Source organism: Passer domesticus, chromosome 2, assembly GCF_036417665.1.
Source record: "Passer domesticus isolate bPasDom1 chromosome 2, bPasDom1.hap1, whole genome shotgun sequence".
Classification (NCBI taxonomy): Eukaryota; Metazoa; Chordata; class Aves; order Passeriformes; family Passeridae; genus Passer; species Passer domesticus.
Genome location: NC_087475.1, coordinates 3,614,734 through 3,628,600, shown reverse-complemented (window position 1 = coordinate 3,628,600; position 13,867 = coordinate 3,614,734). Strand labels below are relative to the sequence as shown.

Below are 13,867 nucleotides of genomic sequence, written 5' to 3'. Positions count from 1 at the left end.
AAGCACTGTACAACTCACAGTTTGTGAGATTGTAACAGAAATAAGAACTAATACACATCTGAGTCTGAACGAGAAATACCATCTCACACATTTAATCCCGACCTTGGCAAAAAAGAAGCAAAGAATTCATTACTGGGGGAGATGATTTACGACGAATAAAACAAGGCTGGTATGTCCCTCATTGGACCCTGCTGCTCCCTGGCAACTTGGGGATTAAAACAGCAATTTAGGGGTGAGTGGGATGTTATTAAGGCAGAATTAGCCTGTACCCAGTGGTCCCCAGAGGAATCCTACCTTTAGAGTACTTCCAGACGATGGTAGGAACAGGATAACCCTCAGCAGAGCAGTTGAGAATGACGGCTTTCCCATAGATCCCGTCCTGGTCGCTGGGCTGGACCACAAACCTAGGGGGCACTGTGGGAAGGGAGCAAAGGGAGGCATCAGAATTCCAGCAATTTATTGGCAATTTATTGGGTATCTCAAAATGGCAGAGAAGTCACATGCAGAATTATAACATTTCATAGTGAAAAGCAAAGATTAAAACCATTTTTTTGCTGATCCAGTAACACACTCACCAAGGCTGGTTTTACCAGATAATTCACTTTCTGTGCACAACCTCAATGTATTTCTTGCCAGGCATGACAAAAACACTGGTCTTTACAGGATACCAAAATAAATTTATAAGACCTCTCCATAGGAGAGGTTAAAAACGGAGTAATAGATAAATCATATTATTGTGGACAGAAAAGAAATGCTTTCTACCAGAGGTAGGTTTGTCAAATGTCTAAGAACAATAGAATTTTTCTGTTTGCTTTTTTATAACAGTAAACTAGCAAGCTTTAGAAAAAAAATAATTAAACAATTTAATTAAATAACCTTAGCATATAATGCTTTTATTAGCAATCAAATCACTTAATATTAAAATTAGAGTCTTTGGACCTTAACTTCTGATGGGACTTTGCCTTCCAACCAGCCAGAGAGAGGTTCAACACAATTTGCTTGCATTAAGTTGATAAGAAATCTTATTTCAGCGCATCAGTGTACACATACTATTAAACGTATCCCAAAGTAGCATAAAATCACTGCCATGAGTCTTGTACACATACCTATTTATAAATAAATAAAGAGCTGTTTATCTCAAGGAAAAGCTCCATATGTTCCAAATATAGGTACACAATGAAGAAAACAGCTTGTGACAATGTTAGGTCCAAAAATTTGACATGAAAGACTGATTCTAAATGTCCAAGTCTCAGTAAAACCTAAACATTTGATAAAATAATTAAAAAGAGGCTGAAAGTTGTGAAGACTATGGAAAATCCCATGAAAATTTTGAATATTAAAAGTGTTTAATGGTTGTGTTATGGTCAGTTAAAGTCACAGTATTTTGTTGACACAGTTGTCACAGTTTTTGTTGTTTGCTCTTTGGTTCAGAATATGGAAGTGTAAATATCCAAAAAATAAGAAGTAAATAAATTGTGGATTTATTCCACATGTTTTTCATACTGTCATTTCTCACAGGGCCACAGAGAGTGACTGAATATGGGACAGACTTTTTTCTTCACAAATGATTTCTTTTTTTGCTTGAGTTCAGTAACACATTGAGTTCTAAGGCAGCACAGGAAAAATCCTAATAGTTCCTTGCTCTCCTCACCCCACTGCAGAATTTAAAACCTCATAGATTCCCCAGGTCCAGGTAATGCTGAATTTGTCTGAAAGTGAGAGAAGACAGAACAAAGAACCCAAATATCCATCCTTGATCTTGTCCACCCCTGAGCTGCCTCTCCAGGCGTGCCAGAAACTGAGAAAGTCTGGTAAAAGGTTTTAGCACAAGAAAATGCAAGGGAGTACGGAGGGGGACCTCAACATTGTAAATATTTTCCCTGGAGCCTGAAATAGTTATTAATGCCCATGAATATGGGACTAATTATCCATTGAGACAATCTGTGCAGCAGAAACACAGCAGAAGCACCAATGCTCTAATATATGACCCTCAAGTTTTCTTCAGTGTAAACACTCTCATAATTCATGCAATTATTAGCATTAGCTCTCATTGTGCCAGAGTGTCCCAAGTTTTCCTGAAGGAGAAACAGGAGCTGGCACTGTTGGTGAGTGTGGGACAGCTCAGAGCTGAAGGTCTGTGGAAATTCTCTCTGCAGGTTCAGAGACCCCTCCTCACAACAGCTTCAGCCTTCCTCCCTGTGCCTTCACAATCCAGACTCCCCGTCAGCTTTCTCTTTCCACATTCACAGATAGATCTGCTTTATAAAAGGACAACAGCCCTTTAGAAGGCAAATCACCCCGTTTTAGGCTGGGGGGGTGTGTTGAATTTCCATCTGTCAGAGCTGGGGCAGTTCTCTGCTGTTCATGGGGCAGTTTTTTCTTTCTCTCTCCCACAGCCAATCCTCCCTCCAGGAGATCTCTGCTGTCCATGGCCACTGAGTGTCCCTGCAGGGCTGATCAAATTCCAGCATCCCATGGGGAGATGCTCCGCCCAGGGCAGGAGCCAAGCATTCCTACCTGGATACAATCTGAGCCTGGAACAGCACAGCAGCCTTTGCCCACTGCATTCCCAGAGGAGCAGCTTTCTCCTGCCCTGCATTCCCAGAGGGAGAGCAGGCCCATCTCCAGCAGCCCTGGAGCTGCAGAGGAAAACTGCAGCCTTGTGCAGGATCCCTGCTCCAGCAGAAGCACAGCTGGCACTGCAGGAGGGCTGAGCCCCCATGGGATGGGACTGTGCCACCACCCTGACCCACAGGGGGACAGGGCATGCTCTGACTCTGGCAGTGGTGTTTTGTATTACTGCATTGTTTAATTTTATTTTTATTTTCTTTCCTAATAAAGAACTGTTATTCCTTCTCCTATATCTTTACCTGAAAGCCCCTTAATTTCAAAATTATAATAATTTGGAGAGGGAGGGGGTTTACATTTTCCATTTCAAGGGAGGCTCCTGCCTTCCTTAGCAGACACCTGTCTGTTCAAACTAAGATATCCCCCTAACTGGATCTTTTCCTCACTATGGCCAAAATGCAAAGCTGTTTATTGCCTAACTACAGAAATGCTCTTTGGAACACAGCTACAAGAAACAGAAGGAACCAGCAGTGATAGAGGCAAGAGATACCTCTGCACTAGAAAATACATTTACTGCTGGCAACCACTTTGGCTTTCCAATGGCTGCCACGCTGAGAAACATTTATTGTAGGTTATGTTAATTCACAATAGGTAAACGTCAAACATAAAATCCCAGCAGCAACAGCTCTGGGCAATCACCCATCCTGTTCTAATTGTCTGCTCAGAGAAAACATTTGCTTCAGTAGCTCCTTTCTCACTGTCCTGTGTTCATTTCATGGCCAAACACACAATGAGGTATTTTTCAAGGCAGGTGAAAAGCACAGTTAGTTGCACAAATAGATTTGATTTTGTACGACTCGGCATCAGCTTGTTTCACCTCAGTAGCTGTGAGTAAATTTGTGTTTGCATCTTCTGAAAAATCAACTACAAGCTGCTTATCCATAAAGAGGGAAAAAAACCAAAGAATAACATGAACCCACCATTCTTACAGGTAAAACCAGTTCTTACATGAAAATTATTACAAAGGATGCAATGGAGTGACTGATAATTACTGTTCTCCTCCTCACTGAAGAGTGTGAAGAGAAGAATGTCTTTTAAAATCTGTCTTCCAATACAAAATTTCTGCAATTTGTTTTATTTCTCTTCTCTTTGAAAAACATTTTTTAATATTCTTCATTTGCTTTGGATGACACTGGCAAGAAATGCTAAATTTTCAGGAAATTGTTCTATAGTTATAGTTTTATGCTTAGTATAAAATAAATGCAATCAATCTTTAAAATACTATTTGCATTAAAGTTGTCTGCTGAAACACAATTTTTCTGTAATTCCATTGGGCAGATATAGGGCAAAAAAAAGGATGGATGCCAAGTGGACATATTCTTTGGGATTTTTGATGGAAAGTCTGCCACATTCTTCCACATCTTTTAAGAACACACTGAGATATCCATGGTATGCTATGCCTTTAACACTGACAAGCTCTGAACAAGGCTTTTCATCACATTTATATAGCTGTATTTTTGTTTATATATAAAACCTAAGTTTTTGCTCAGATATTCTTGATATTCTCAATTCTAATTATTACTTTCAGTAGAGAAGAATACTAGAATGGTAACTGCCAAAATTAAATTTTGCTCTGTAGCTCCAGGACCAGGTGTATCATCAGAAATCAGAGAGCTTCCTTCTTTGGATCCATAAACAAAATTTACCTGAAAAAACTCAGCCCATACCCAGTAATAGAAACAGTTTCTGTGTTTAGTAAAGATTTGGCCATCCTTTAGGAGTGGTTATAAAAATGCCAGCTGCTGCTCTGGTTTTGAAGACAAACCTTTGCCACTTAGTCTTAAGATTGCCAAGAGGAATCTGAAGAGATGCTACAACAAAATAAAAATTACTCATTTAATGAACTTTCATTTTTTTCTGTATTGGTGTCTAGGTAAAGCCAGAGGATTTTTCTTCTTATATAAATGATGAAAAATCAAACAGGGCGGACCTTTTAATTTTTTTTTTCCTCCTTGCTCGTTTGCTTCTCAATTTTATTTCAATTTAAGAACTTTTTCTGTGCTATGTGCTCCATAGTTCAGAACACAGTGCTGTTAAAAACTTGTTCTAGATTTTGATACTTAGGTTTAGGTGATAAAACTATGCTCACTTTTTCATTATCTTTCAGGAGATCATTAGCCCTTAAAGAAAATACGCTTAGCAAGAATTTAACCAAGGTAATTTGTCTGATATGTTTGAGTTAATAGAAAAAAAGTAAACAATTGGTTCCTCCTCTCTTCAGCTGTAAAATGTGAGACTCCTTTACTCCTTTAGAAGTGAAACTCTCTGAAATTGCTCATGAATGTGACTGAACAGTTCTACTTTTATCATCCTCCTTATCTCAGAAGCACAGTTCCTTGAGCCTGTGAAGGAGGGCATTTAAAGTTGCTTTAACAGTGAGTTTCTGGTAGGCCTTCATTCAATGCAGCCCACAGGCCTGTGATGAGAAATGAGCTGTTGAATTATTTAGGGTAAGAGCCGTAAGTTGACAGATGCCAACTGTTTAATGGCTGAACTCAAAGGAGGTAAAAGGTTAAAAAATAAAGGTTAAAAAGAGCTAGAATGCCAAGAAAGGTATTTTCAATCAATATTATGGTTAGCAGTCTCAGTGAGGGCAAACAAAGGATGGAGCAATCAGAACAGGGTTCAGCACCCCCAAATCCTTCTCCCAGGGCTGCTCCATTGTTTCATTCCCAGCCTGCATGGATCCTGAGGATTGCCCTGACTCAGGTGCAGCACCAGCACTTGGTGAGGTTCAACATCTTGAGATCCTTGTGGTGCCACCTCCACTCCCTGGTTTAAATCTGCTCTGTGCACATGCAAGGATCCCTCCTGACCTGCCAGGGACCAGGTGCCAAACTCACACATTCCTTCCTGGACTTCAGATCCATGCAAGCACTCCTGGCTCCCAGAGATCAGTGAATCCCTCTGGAGAGCAATTCTGAAGGCTCCTGACACGAGCTCCTCTGGTGGGCTGCTGGAGCGAGTTAAGAAATAATCTATAGCATCAGCCTGGAATGCAGTGTTTCATTTTTACATGGAATATTTGTACTTCACATTTGGATCCCACTGTCAAAATGATAGAGGAAATTTAATCAGCCAAAGCAACCCTTGATGTATTAATGAATGAGATCATTAAACACTGTACTTTAGCAAAGATGAACAGTTATTAAATGTGGTCATTGGACCTAAGGGGTAGATTTAGCTGGTTTAGTGAAACCATTTGCTCTGCAGTTCCAGAAAAAAGATGTATTTCTGCAAAATGACACCGTGCCTAGTGCTGATCAAGTTTGTCTAATGAATACATTAAATAAGTGAATCTTTCAGGAGTCATCTCCAATGCCACGGTGTAAACACCAGCAAAGAAAGTAAAGGAGTTTAGAAACCAGCTCTGACCTTAAATCTTTCCTCCCTGCTTTTCTGTCCCAAACTACTTTTACTGCATCACCCCAGCACCACCACCAAACATCACAAAAAAGGTGGAAACCCTCTTACATCTGGAAAATTCAGGGACTCCTTATTGTGTGTCTATCTATCTAATTATATTCAACACCCCTGGCAAGTGCAAAATGAAAACACATTTAATGCACTAAATGCATTATGGGGGGTTATTAGGTATCTGAAGATCTTATCTCAATTTTAACTTATGATGTGTTCACTAACAGCACATATAAAATAATGAAAAATTTATGCATCAACTGCTATCTTTGAATTCCCTTTTCTGGTAGTACCAGAAAAATTTTGAACTCATAACACATTTATCATTTTTTTCCTTTTGGTTACCCATTAGAATTCTTTTCACTGCTTTTTATTTCATAAGTACTTCATTTTAGGAAACTCTACAGAAATGAATAACACATGATAAAGTGTATATAGATTTTTAATCACTCTTAGACGACAGCCTTAATGAGCAAAGACTTGATTAATTCCTCGTGATGATTTAAGTAGTTGACAGAGAAGATATTTTCCTCATTTTTATCTGTGGTTGTCATGGCAGGATCCTATCCTTTCCTTTTTCTTATGGGCATGGCTAGCAAACGAAGAATGTGCCAAGAAGTTGTTAATACTACTACTACTACTACTAATAATAATAACAATAATAATTTATGCTGTTTTGAGAAGCTCTTCTAGCTGCCAAATTTTTAATGCATTTCCAGAAGATCTGCAGACCAGGATCTGGCAGAGCCTATTATTTTGAGAAGAAAAGCCCCGTTCTCACTCACTTCCACTTCCTACTGAGTTTTCAAAAGATATTCCATAAACATTGGGACTAATCAAGCCTGCTTTTCTGTGGATTTGTATCTTGTGCTCAAGGAGAGATCCCAGTTAGAAGAATTCTTGTGTTGGCCTGTTTAGATTCTCTGGTATTACACCCAGTGTTCCTTATCAATCACCCCTTAATATGAAGTTTGCAGAGCTCAGCTCCACTGGAGGCATTTTCCCCTCTTCCAATTAATCTAAAATTAGCCAATAATTTGTGGAGAGAAGCACTGACAGCCCCAAGTCCAGAGCATTTGGCTCTGTCTCTTTTCTAGGTTCTCACCAAGGAGCTCATGGCAGAGAGTGCTGGGATTGCCCTGAGATGATCTCACCCAGATTCTCCAAAGCTTTATTGTCTCACTTTCTCTCAGTGGCTGCCTTCCTCTCTTGTGTGATGCTGTGGAAGCTGGCCATCCTCTTCCTCTGATATTTAACACCGGGAGAATCCAGCCTTGCTGGCCAGGTGTTTTAGGGCTCCTCATCACCACTTGGTCGCTTTTATAAAGCACAAAGTAATTTGAACTGTGAAGATTTGCCATGAAATGCCCACTGAATTTAAGAAACCAGTTCTTGTTTTCCTTTTGCCATTTAGCACCCCTGGCAAAATAGCAGTGCAGATCAGATATGAAAAATAATATTTGTAGGACGAATATAAGAAATCCATTTAATAGAATTAAAACTAAACAGGAATATATGATGATAAAAATTTGCAGATCTATGTGATCTGACAGAAGATATTGAGGATAAAGTATCTGAAGATGTAAAGATGATGAATTTAGGTTTGTGTATGGAATCTGCCAAAGTTTGTGTGTTCACTAATAATTCAAATGAAGCAATGTGCAGTTGGCCTGTATTTCTTCATTCACCTTGGGAATGTCTTGACTTTAGATTTTACTTCTAGTCCTACCCATGTGCTGTAAAATGATGTGGATTCCCATTTAGTTTGGAAACACGATGGCCTGCACTGTTTTAATGTCTACTTTTGAAGTGAATACAAAGACAGTCTAAATAAGGAAAAAGGAACTGTGTGGGTAACAGTGATATTTCACCTAATTTTCCTTTCCCATTCACTGTCTGCTCTCATATCAAAATGCAGAGTGTGCACATAAATAAGATTTTACCAGAACACATCTCCCAACATTTAGGATATCCAGCATTTAAGTTTAAAGCACACTGCTGAGAAACCCTCAGACAATGGGGATTAGAAATAAGAGGAGTTAAAGCACCACTTCTCCTTTCATTTGGAGATAAACCACCTAGATTATTTATAAAAATATGTTGCAGTTATACAACACCTATGAACAAAAAGCTGAGGAGGGATCAGAAAGCCTGGAGAATAAACAGGCAGCAGGAAAACAAGTCTGACTTGAAATGTGTCCAGGTTAGGCTGGAGGCAGAGGAGGAGTGATCACGGTGACTCTTTGGTGGCTGTTTGAGCTCTGACCTCTGTGGGATGAGGCAGCTGAAGCAGTTCAGTACGAGGGAAAGAGGTCAGGGTAGGGTTTTGGCAGAGAATTCAGGTCAGACATGATATTTCCCCTTTTCCTCTGAGTGAGAGCTTTATCTCAGAAGCACATCCAAAACTGATTAAAACATTATCATTTAAAGTGACAGCAAGAGAGAGGAGAGGAGAGGAATAAAGGAGGCTCTGCAGAGCATTATATGGGCAGAAAAATAAGCAAGGGGGGAACATGATGTAGCCTTCATAACCTCCCAAAAATTGCAGGATCCAAAATTGCTCTCCAAGCCCTTGGATGTGAGAGAGTGGAAAGCTCCTCTCTATCATGCCCTTGGGTTTTTTACACCTCCTCAGGAGGTGTCATTAGAACAGGAAGCATATGAGGGGGAAATGGAGGTGAAAATGGAGGTGTTGGGGTGAGGGACAGGTGAGAAAGGCTTCCCCAAACTCCTCTGCTTTGGACAAACTCCTCTTTCTGGACAAGAAAGGAAAACTGATTAATGCCTGAGAAGGCAGCAAGAGGCAGATGTGTCCTGGGAACAGAGGTCAGGGGAGGAATTACCCACAGACAGCAGGAGACAGGGAAAGTGCAGTTCAGGCAAAGCCAGGAGAAGTCAGGGCATGGCAGGGCTTGTCCCCATCAGTGGGGGACAGGAAGAAATCCCTACAAAAAGCAGAAATCCCTGCATTCATGAGCCTCAGTGCTGGTGAGGACAGACAGTGGTGGCAGAGAACCTGTTCTCAGTTGGTAAAACCACCCTGGGAGTAAGAAATGCCTGTAGAAACCCACCCAGGGATGCTGCAGATTCGTTCCCATCACTTCCAGAGATGAATTACAGCTGAAAACCAGGGAAAATCCCAGTTGGTTTTAGGTGCAGCATTTTTGAGCAAGGCAGACAAAGGCAGTAATGTGAAGTTTTCAACCTTCCCTTCGCCAGCAAAAGAGGAGGTGAGGAAAAGCTCTCATTATTCGAGTGAGGAATAGGATTAAAATCTATCAGAAAAGCTTAGAAAGGAGTAATTAGATGCATGTAGTTAATTAGACTACTTCATTTAATTATTACTAAATAAATGAGGAAAGTAATAGACAACAATACTGAATAATCTTAAGCAAGATTAAAAACAGTAACATTTTAGAAGATAAAAATATTTATATGAAATATACATTTTTATATGAAATGTAATATTTTTATATAAATATGAAATATTTGTATAAAAACTAGTAGAAAACGAATGGATCTGTTTACCACTGAGTTTTGGGAATACTAAAAAAAGTAAGCATATTGGAAAACTAGGGAATAATTCCTTAAGGATGGCATTAGGACACTGGGAACATTTGACTTTAAAGAGTTCTTCAGATTTTGGGGTGGAAAAAAACCCAGGAAAGATTGCAAAATCCCCATTAAGATTTTAAGGTTTATCTTGTCAAACTTGCAGAGGTGTGCACAGGCAGACAGAAATTGCTGAGGTTCCTTGTAGAATTATTCTTTCTCTGAGAAGCCCAGTGGCTTGGTAGCAAGAAGGAGATGGTGGACAGGGAAGGGTCTGACTGAGTTTTTAAAAATAAAAATTTGAAGCACTATGAAAAACTTCTAAAAAGTAAAGTAAGCAATGTGCTTTTGTTGAAGTTGTGCACAGTAAGTTTGAAGATACATCACAAGGAATAGTCTCTAGATAATTTGGCTAAGGTGTGACTAGAAAGGTTTCTTCTACATAAAATATTTGCTTACTGAATAGATATTCACATTTATTTCAAGGCGAAATGTTGCGAAGTAATTATGAGTGCATGAATCCTGCTAATTGCATAATAAACACAAACCAGGAAAAGAAAAAGCAAGCAGCAGAGAGTCCTTTCTCCATGAAGTCAGCATCAATGTTCTGCTTTTTTACTGCTTTTTTACTGACATAATGTTGTAGGAGAGAGTGGTCTAAATAAAAAATGGGTATAATCAGACTAAAACAGTAGCAGAGAATAATTTGATATTGTTTCAAAGGCTTGATCCCAATGACAAAATTTCCCAGGAAATCACTCCTGCAGCTCCCCTACCCACCCCAAACACTCCAGGGTTTTTCATTAGTTTCAAGACTTTTAGATAGGAAAAACCATATTACTTTCTGTGCCTCATTGCTCTCTGTGCTCTGTCACAGAGAGAGAGCTTACCATATTCCCCTCTATCACTGTCACTGCTTTTAATGAAGGGATGGGACTATTTTGAGGCTAAGAACGATTTATTGCTCAGATAAACATCAGTCTCAGAGGCTGTGAGATTTTAAAGGAGCACGCATTTGGCCACAGCTCAAGAGCAGTCACAAGTTCTTTGTTACAAGGCAATATAGAACTTTCTTACCCAATAAACAGCTGCCACAGTGTTTATTTTGCTTTTCTAACCTATCACCTTTACTTAATTCTGCTGCGCTGTGGATACTTTTATCCAATGAGTGCTATCTCACACGCACACAAATGCTTCTATTAGAACTTCTAAACTCTAAGCTTATTCTATACAACCACAGCCCTACATTATAAACCCTTCACATATGCTTCCATTAGAACTTCTAAACTCTCAGTTTATTCTATACAAACACAGCCTTACATTATAAACCCTTCACCATCTTATCAATACAGTTTCTCACTTAAGTCATATCCTTACAACTACAGAAACATAAGTTTATGATTTTTCTGCTTAATGTCTGTGTATTGTAGTTTTACATCAATCCACGCTTCTCCCAAGGCTGCAAATCAAACCCTTCCATGTCTGTGGAAGTTTCTGTATTTCTGATTCCCACCCCCCTCTTTTTCACACCTCCCATCCAACAGCTGTCACCACGAAATACCGACAAATCCCGCTTAATTGGCGCCTTTCAAAGTAATTACACCTCCTCACCTCTGACGATTAATTGGCTTTGGTGCTCCACGGCTGCTGCGTCGTTCCTGGCTATGCAGGTGTAATTCCCGTTGTGCATCAGGGAGAGGTTGGAGATCCTCAGGGAGCTGGTGAAGTCAATGTTGTCGATGGTGACGCCCAGGCTGGCGGGGATGGGCCGGCCGTCCTTCTGCCAGGTGATGGTGATGGGCAGGTCCCCTGAGACCACCACGCAGGGGATGAAGACCCTCTGCCCGATGGAGAAGCGAGGGAACTCGAAAGGTTGGATGAAAGGTGGGACTGGAAGGAGAGAGGGAAAGAGGGAGCTGTTGAAGCCACGGAAATGGAAATTACATAATAGGGCAGATGTGCATCATGGGATTGTTGGTTTAGGATTTTAGCTTTTTCATATATTTTTAATTTCTAATATTTTCATATATTTTAATATATTTAAATATGAAATATTTTAATATTTCATATACATTTTAATCCTGCAATTCTTTAGTGTATAGCTCTCCACATACAGTCCTAACTACTGCTTTCCCTGTTTGGTCAGACACAACAATTCCTCTCCAGGCCTGGGAATCAAGGACACCTCACTGTCTCCTAAAGAAATGTAAACAAAAGTGAGTTGGGGGCAGCAAACTTGGGATAAATGACTTCATTGGCTGAAGCTGTAATTGGAAAATTAATGCCCAATATGCAAATGGACCAAACTTATAAAAGTGAAAATCCGTGACCCATCATCCATTTTAGGTGTAGTCCCTGGGGGAGCTTTGTCTGCTCTAAATGTACCTGAAGGCCCTCCAATAAATATAACCACGTTTTATTCCCTTAATTTTGTCTGTCCTCTGTTTTTAGGTAGCCCCAACAAGGCATCAGGATGTTCAGAATCTACACCTCTGACAGCTGTAAAGCATTGTTTGGCAGGAAAAATCCCATTTTTGAAAACACCTTCTCATTTCTTAGCCAGTGCATAAGCAGAAATGACAAGCAGGGGAAATCCTGGCTTCTAGAGACACCTGAACTCACTGGCAGACCCTTGCAAAAGGATCAAGCAGCTCTTCTATAAATCACAGCACCACCACCCTGAGCTTCTCCAGGGCTGCCAGCAGTGACATTGTCAGGAAGAGCTCAGCAGCTTTCAAGGTCTGGTGCAAGGGCCTTGCTTCAAGGTCATGGAATAGACCTGGAAGAGGCTCCAGCTTTGCTTCTGGGATGTGATGACAAGGAGTGTGAGCTTCCTTAACTGCTTCTAGCACTTATTTCTTAATGTTTCAAGTCACAATTCTCACTAAGATTACAGGAAGGGGAAGTACTTGTAGGACAACAAATTAAGGTAAAACTGACTTCTAATCAGGGGGATGGTACAAGGCACGAATGTTCAAGTTGGCATTTAATTTCTGCTAAGCATATTTGGCCTGAAAAATATTTTTTCTTTCCTTTGCTTTTTTTAAAAACATATTATTCTCAGACTGAACCAAAAAACATGAAAGAAATTACCATATTTTCTACTAAAGTAAAGAATTTTACTTCTTAAAATCATTTTGTTTACAGGTATTCTTAATAAAAGCTAGTGAAATGGGCAGTTAGATTAAATAAACATAGAAAAAATAATGGGACTGCCAAGTTTTCTTTGGGTTGTGGTCGGAATATTTACTAAAAAATTGGTAAATTGAGAGGCAAATACTTGTCCAGATGAAAGAATCAAAATCTTCTGCCCTTCTCAGGGGAGCATTCAAACAACCAGGGCATTGATCTCACAGTGGTTTTTATCAATCACTCCTGAAAGGGCTGCACAACAAACTTTGCAAGCAGCACTCAAATCTTGATTTATCAAAAGAGAAAGTTCCTAGAGGTTATGCACCTCAGATTTAGAAGTGCATTCTCCTATTGCCTGGGAGATCACTTACACATAATCTGTACTACATTGGAACAGGGAAGATGGAAGGACACCCAGGGCCGAACATTTATAGTGATCGATATGTTTGAACTCCAGAAGAAAATGGAGTTGGTGGCTTTATCTAACTGTATTTCTTTTGTCCTTTTTCCCTTCAGAAATTGTAAGGTTGTGGTTTCCCCAGAGTTGAAGCAGAAAAAAGAAAAATCTCTCAAGTGGTTGCAGTGTGTGCCTGCGGACTTCCCCAGCAGCATTTTTCCTCCTCTGCCAGTGTCCCATTTCTGGGATGCAGGACAAGTGTTGGTGGCCACTGAGTAGCTCCAGGCATTTCCTTTGATCCAAATGTTGGGTCCTCTATTAGGAGGAAGAAAGTTCATCAAGCATGGCCAGCAGGTCAAGGGAGGGGATTCTGTCACTCTGTCCCCCTCAGGTGAGAGCCCACCTGAGAGCTGCCCCAGCCCTGTCCCAGCACAGGAGGAGCTGGAGCTGCTGCAGAGAGCCCAGAGGAGGCTCCAGGATGAGCAGGGGGATGGAGCAGCTCTGCTGGCAGCAAAGGCTGGCACAGCTGGCATTGTTCACCTGCACAGGAGAAGCTTTGGGCTGAGCTCAGGGTGGCCTTGCAGGGCCTGCAGGAGCCCCAGGAAAGCTGGAGAGAGACAATTTCCAGGGCATGGACAAGGGATATGGGGAATGGCTTCAAACTGCCAAAAATTAGGTAGTAGGAAGGAATTGTTCCTTCTGAGGGTGGGCAGGCCCTGGCACAGGGTGCCCAGAGCAGCT

At 40.5% G+C, this 13,867-nt stretch overlaps 1 protein-coding gene across 4 annotated transcripts in view; it reads right to left on the bottom strand.

The window, feature by feature from the left end:
- The window catches only part of DSCAM (DS cell adhesion molecule), a 465,664-nt gene that overhangs the window by 167,351 nt on the left and 284,446 nt on the right, over positions 1 to 13,867 (bottom strand). For all 4 annotated transcript variants that reach the window (XM_064406016.1, XM_064406023.1, XM_064406025.1 and 1 more), the window contains exons 9-10: positions 11,209 to 11,487; positions 295 to 414 (exon numbers count right to left, since the gene is read on the bottom strand). In XM_064406016.1, coding sequence (XP_064262086.1) covers positions 295 to 414; positions 11,209 to 11,487 — 399 coding nt within the window. The remainder of the gene's footprint in view (positions 1 to 294; positions 415 to 11,208; positions 11,488 to 13,867) is intronic.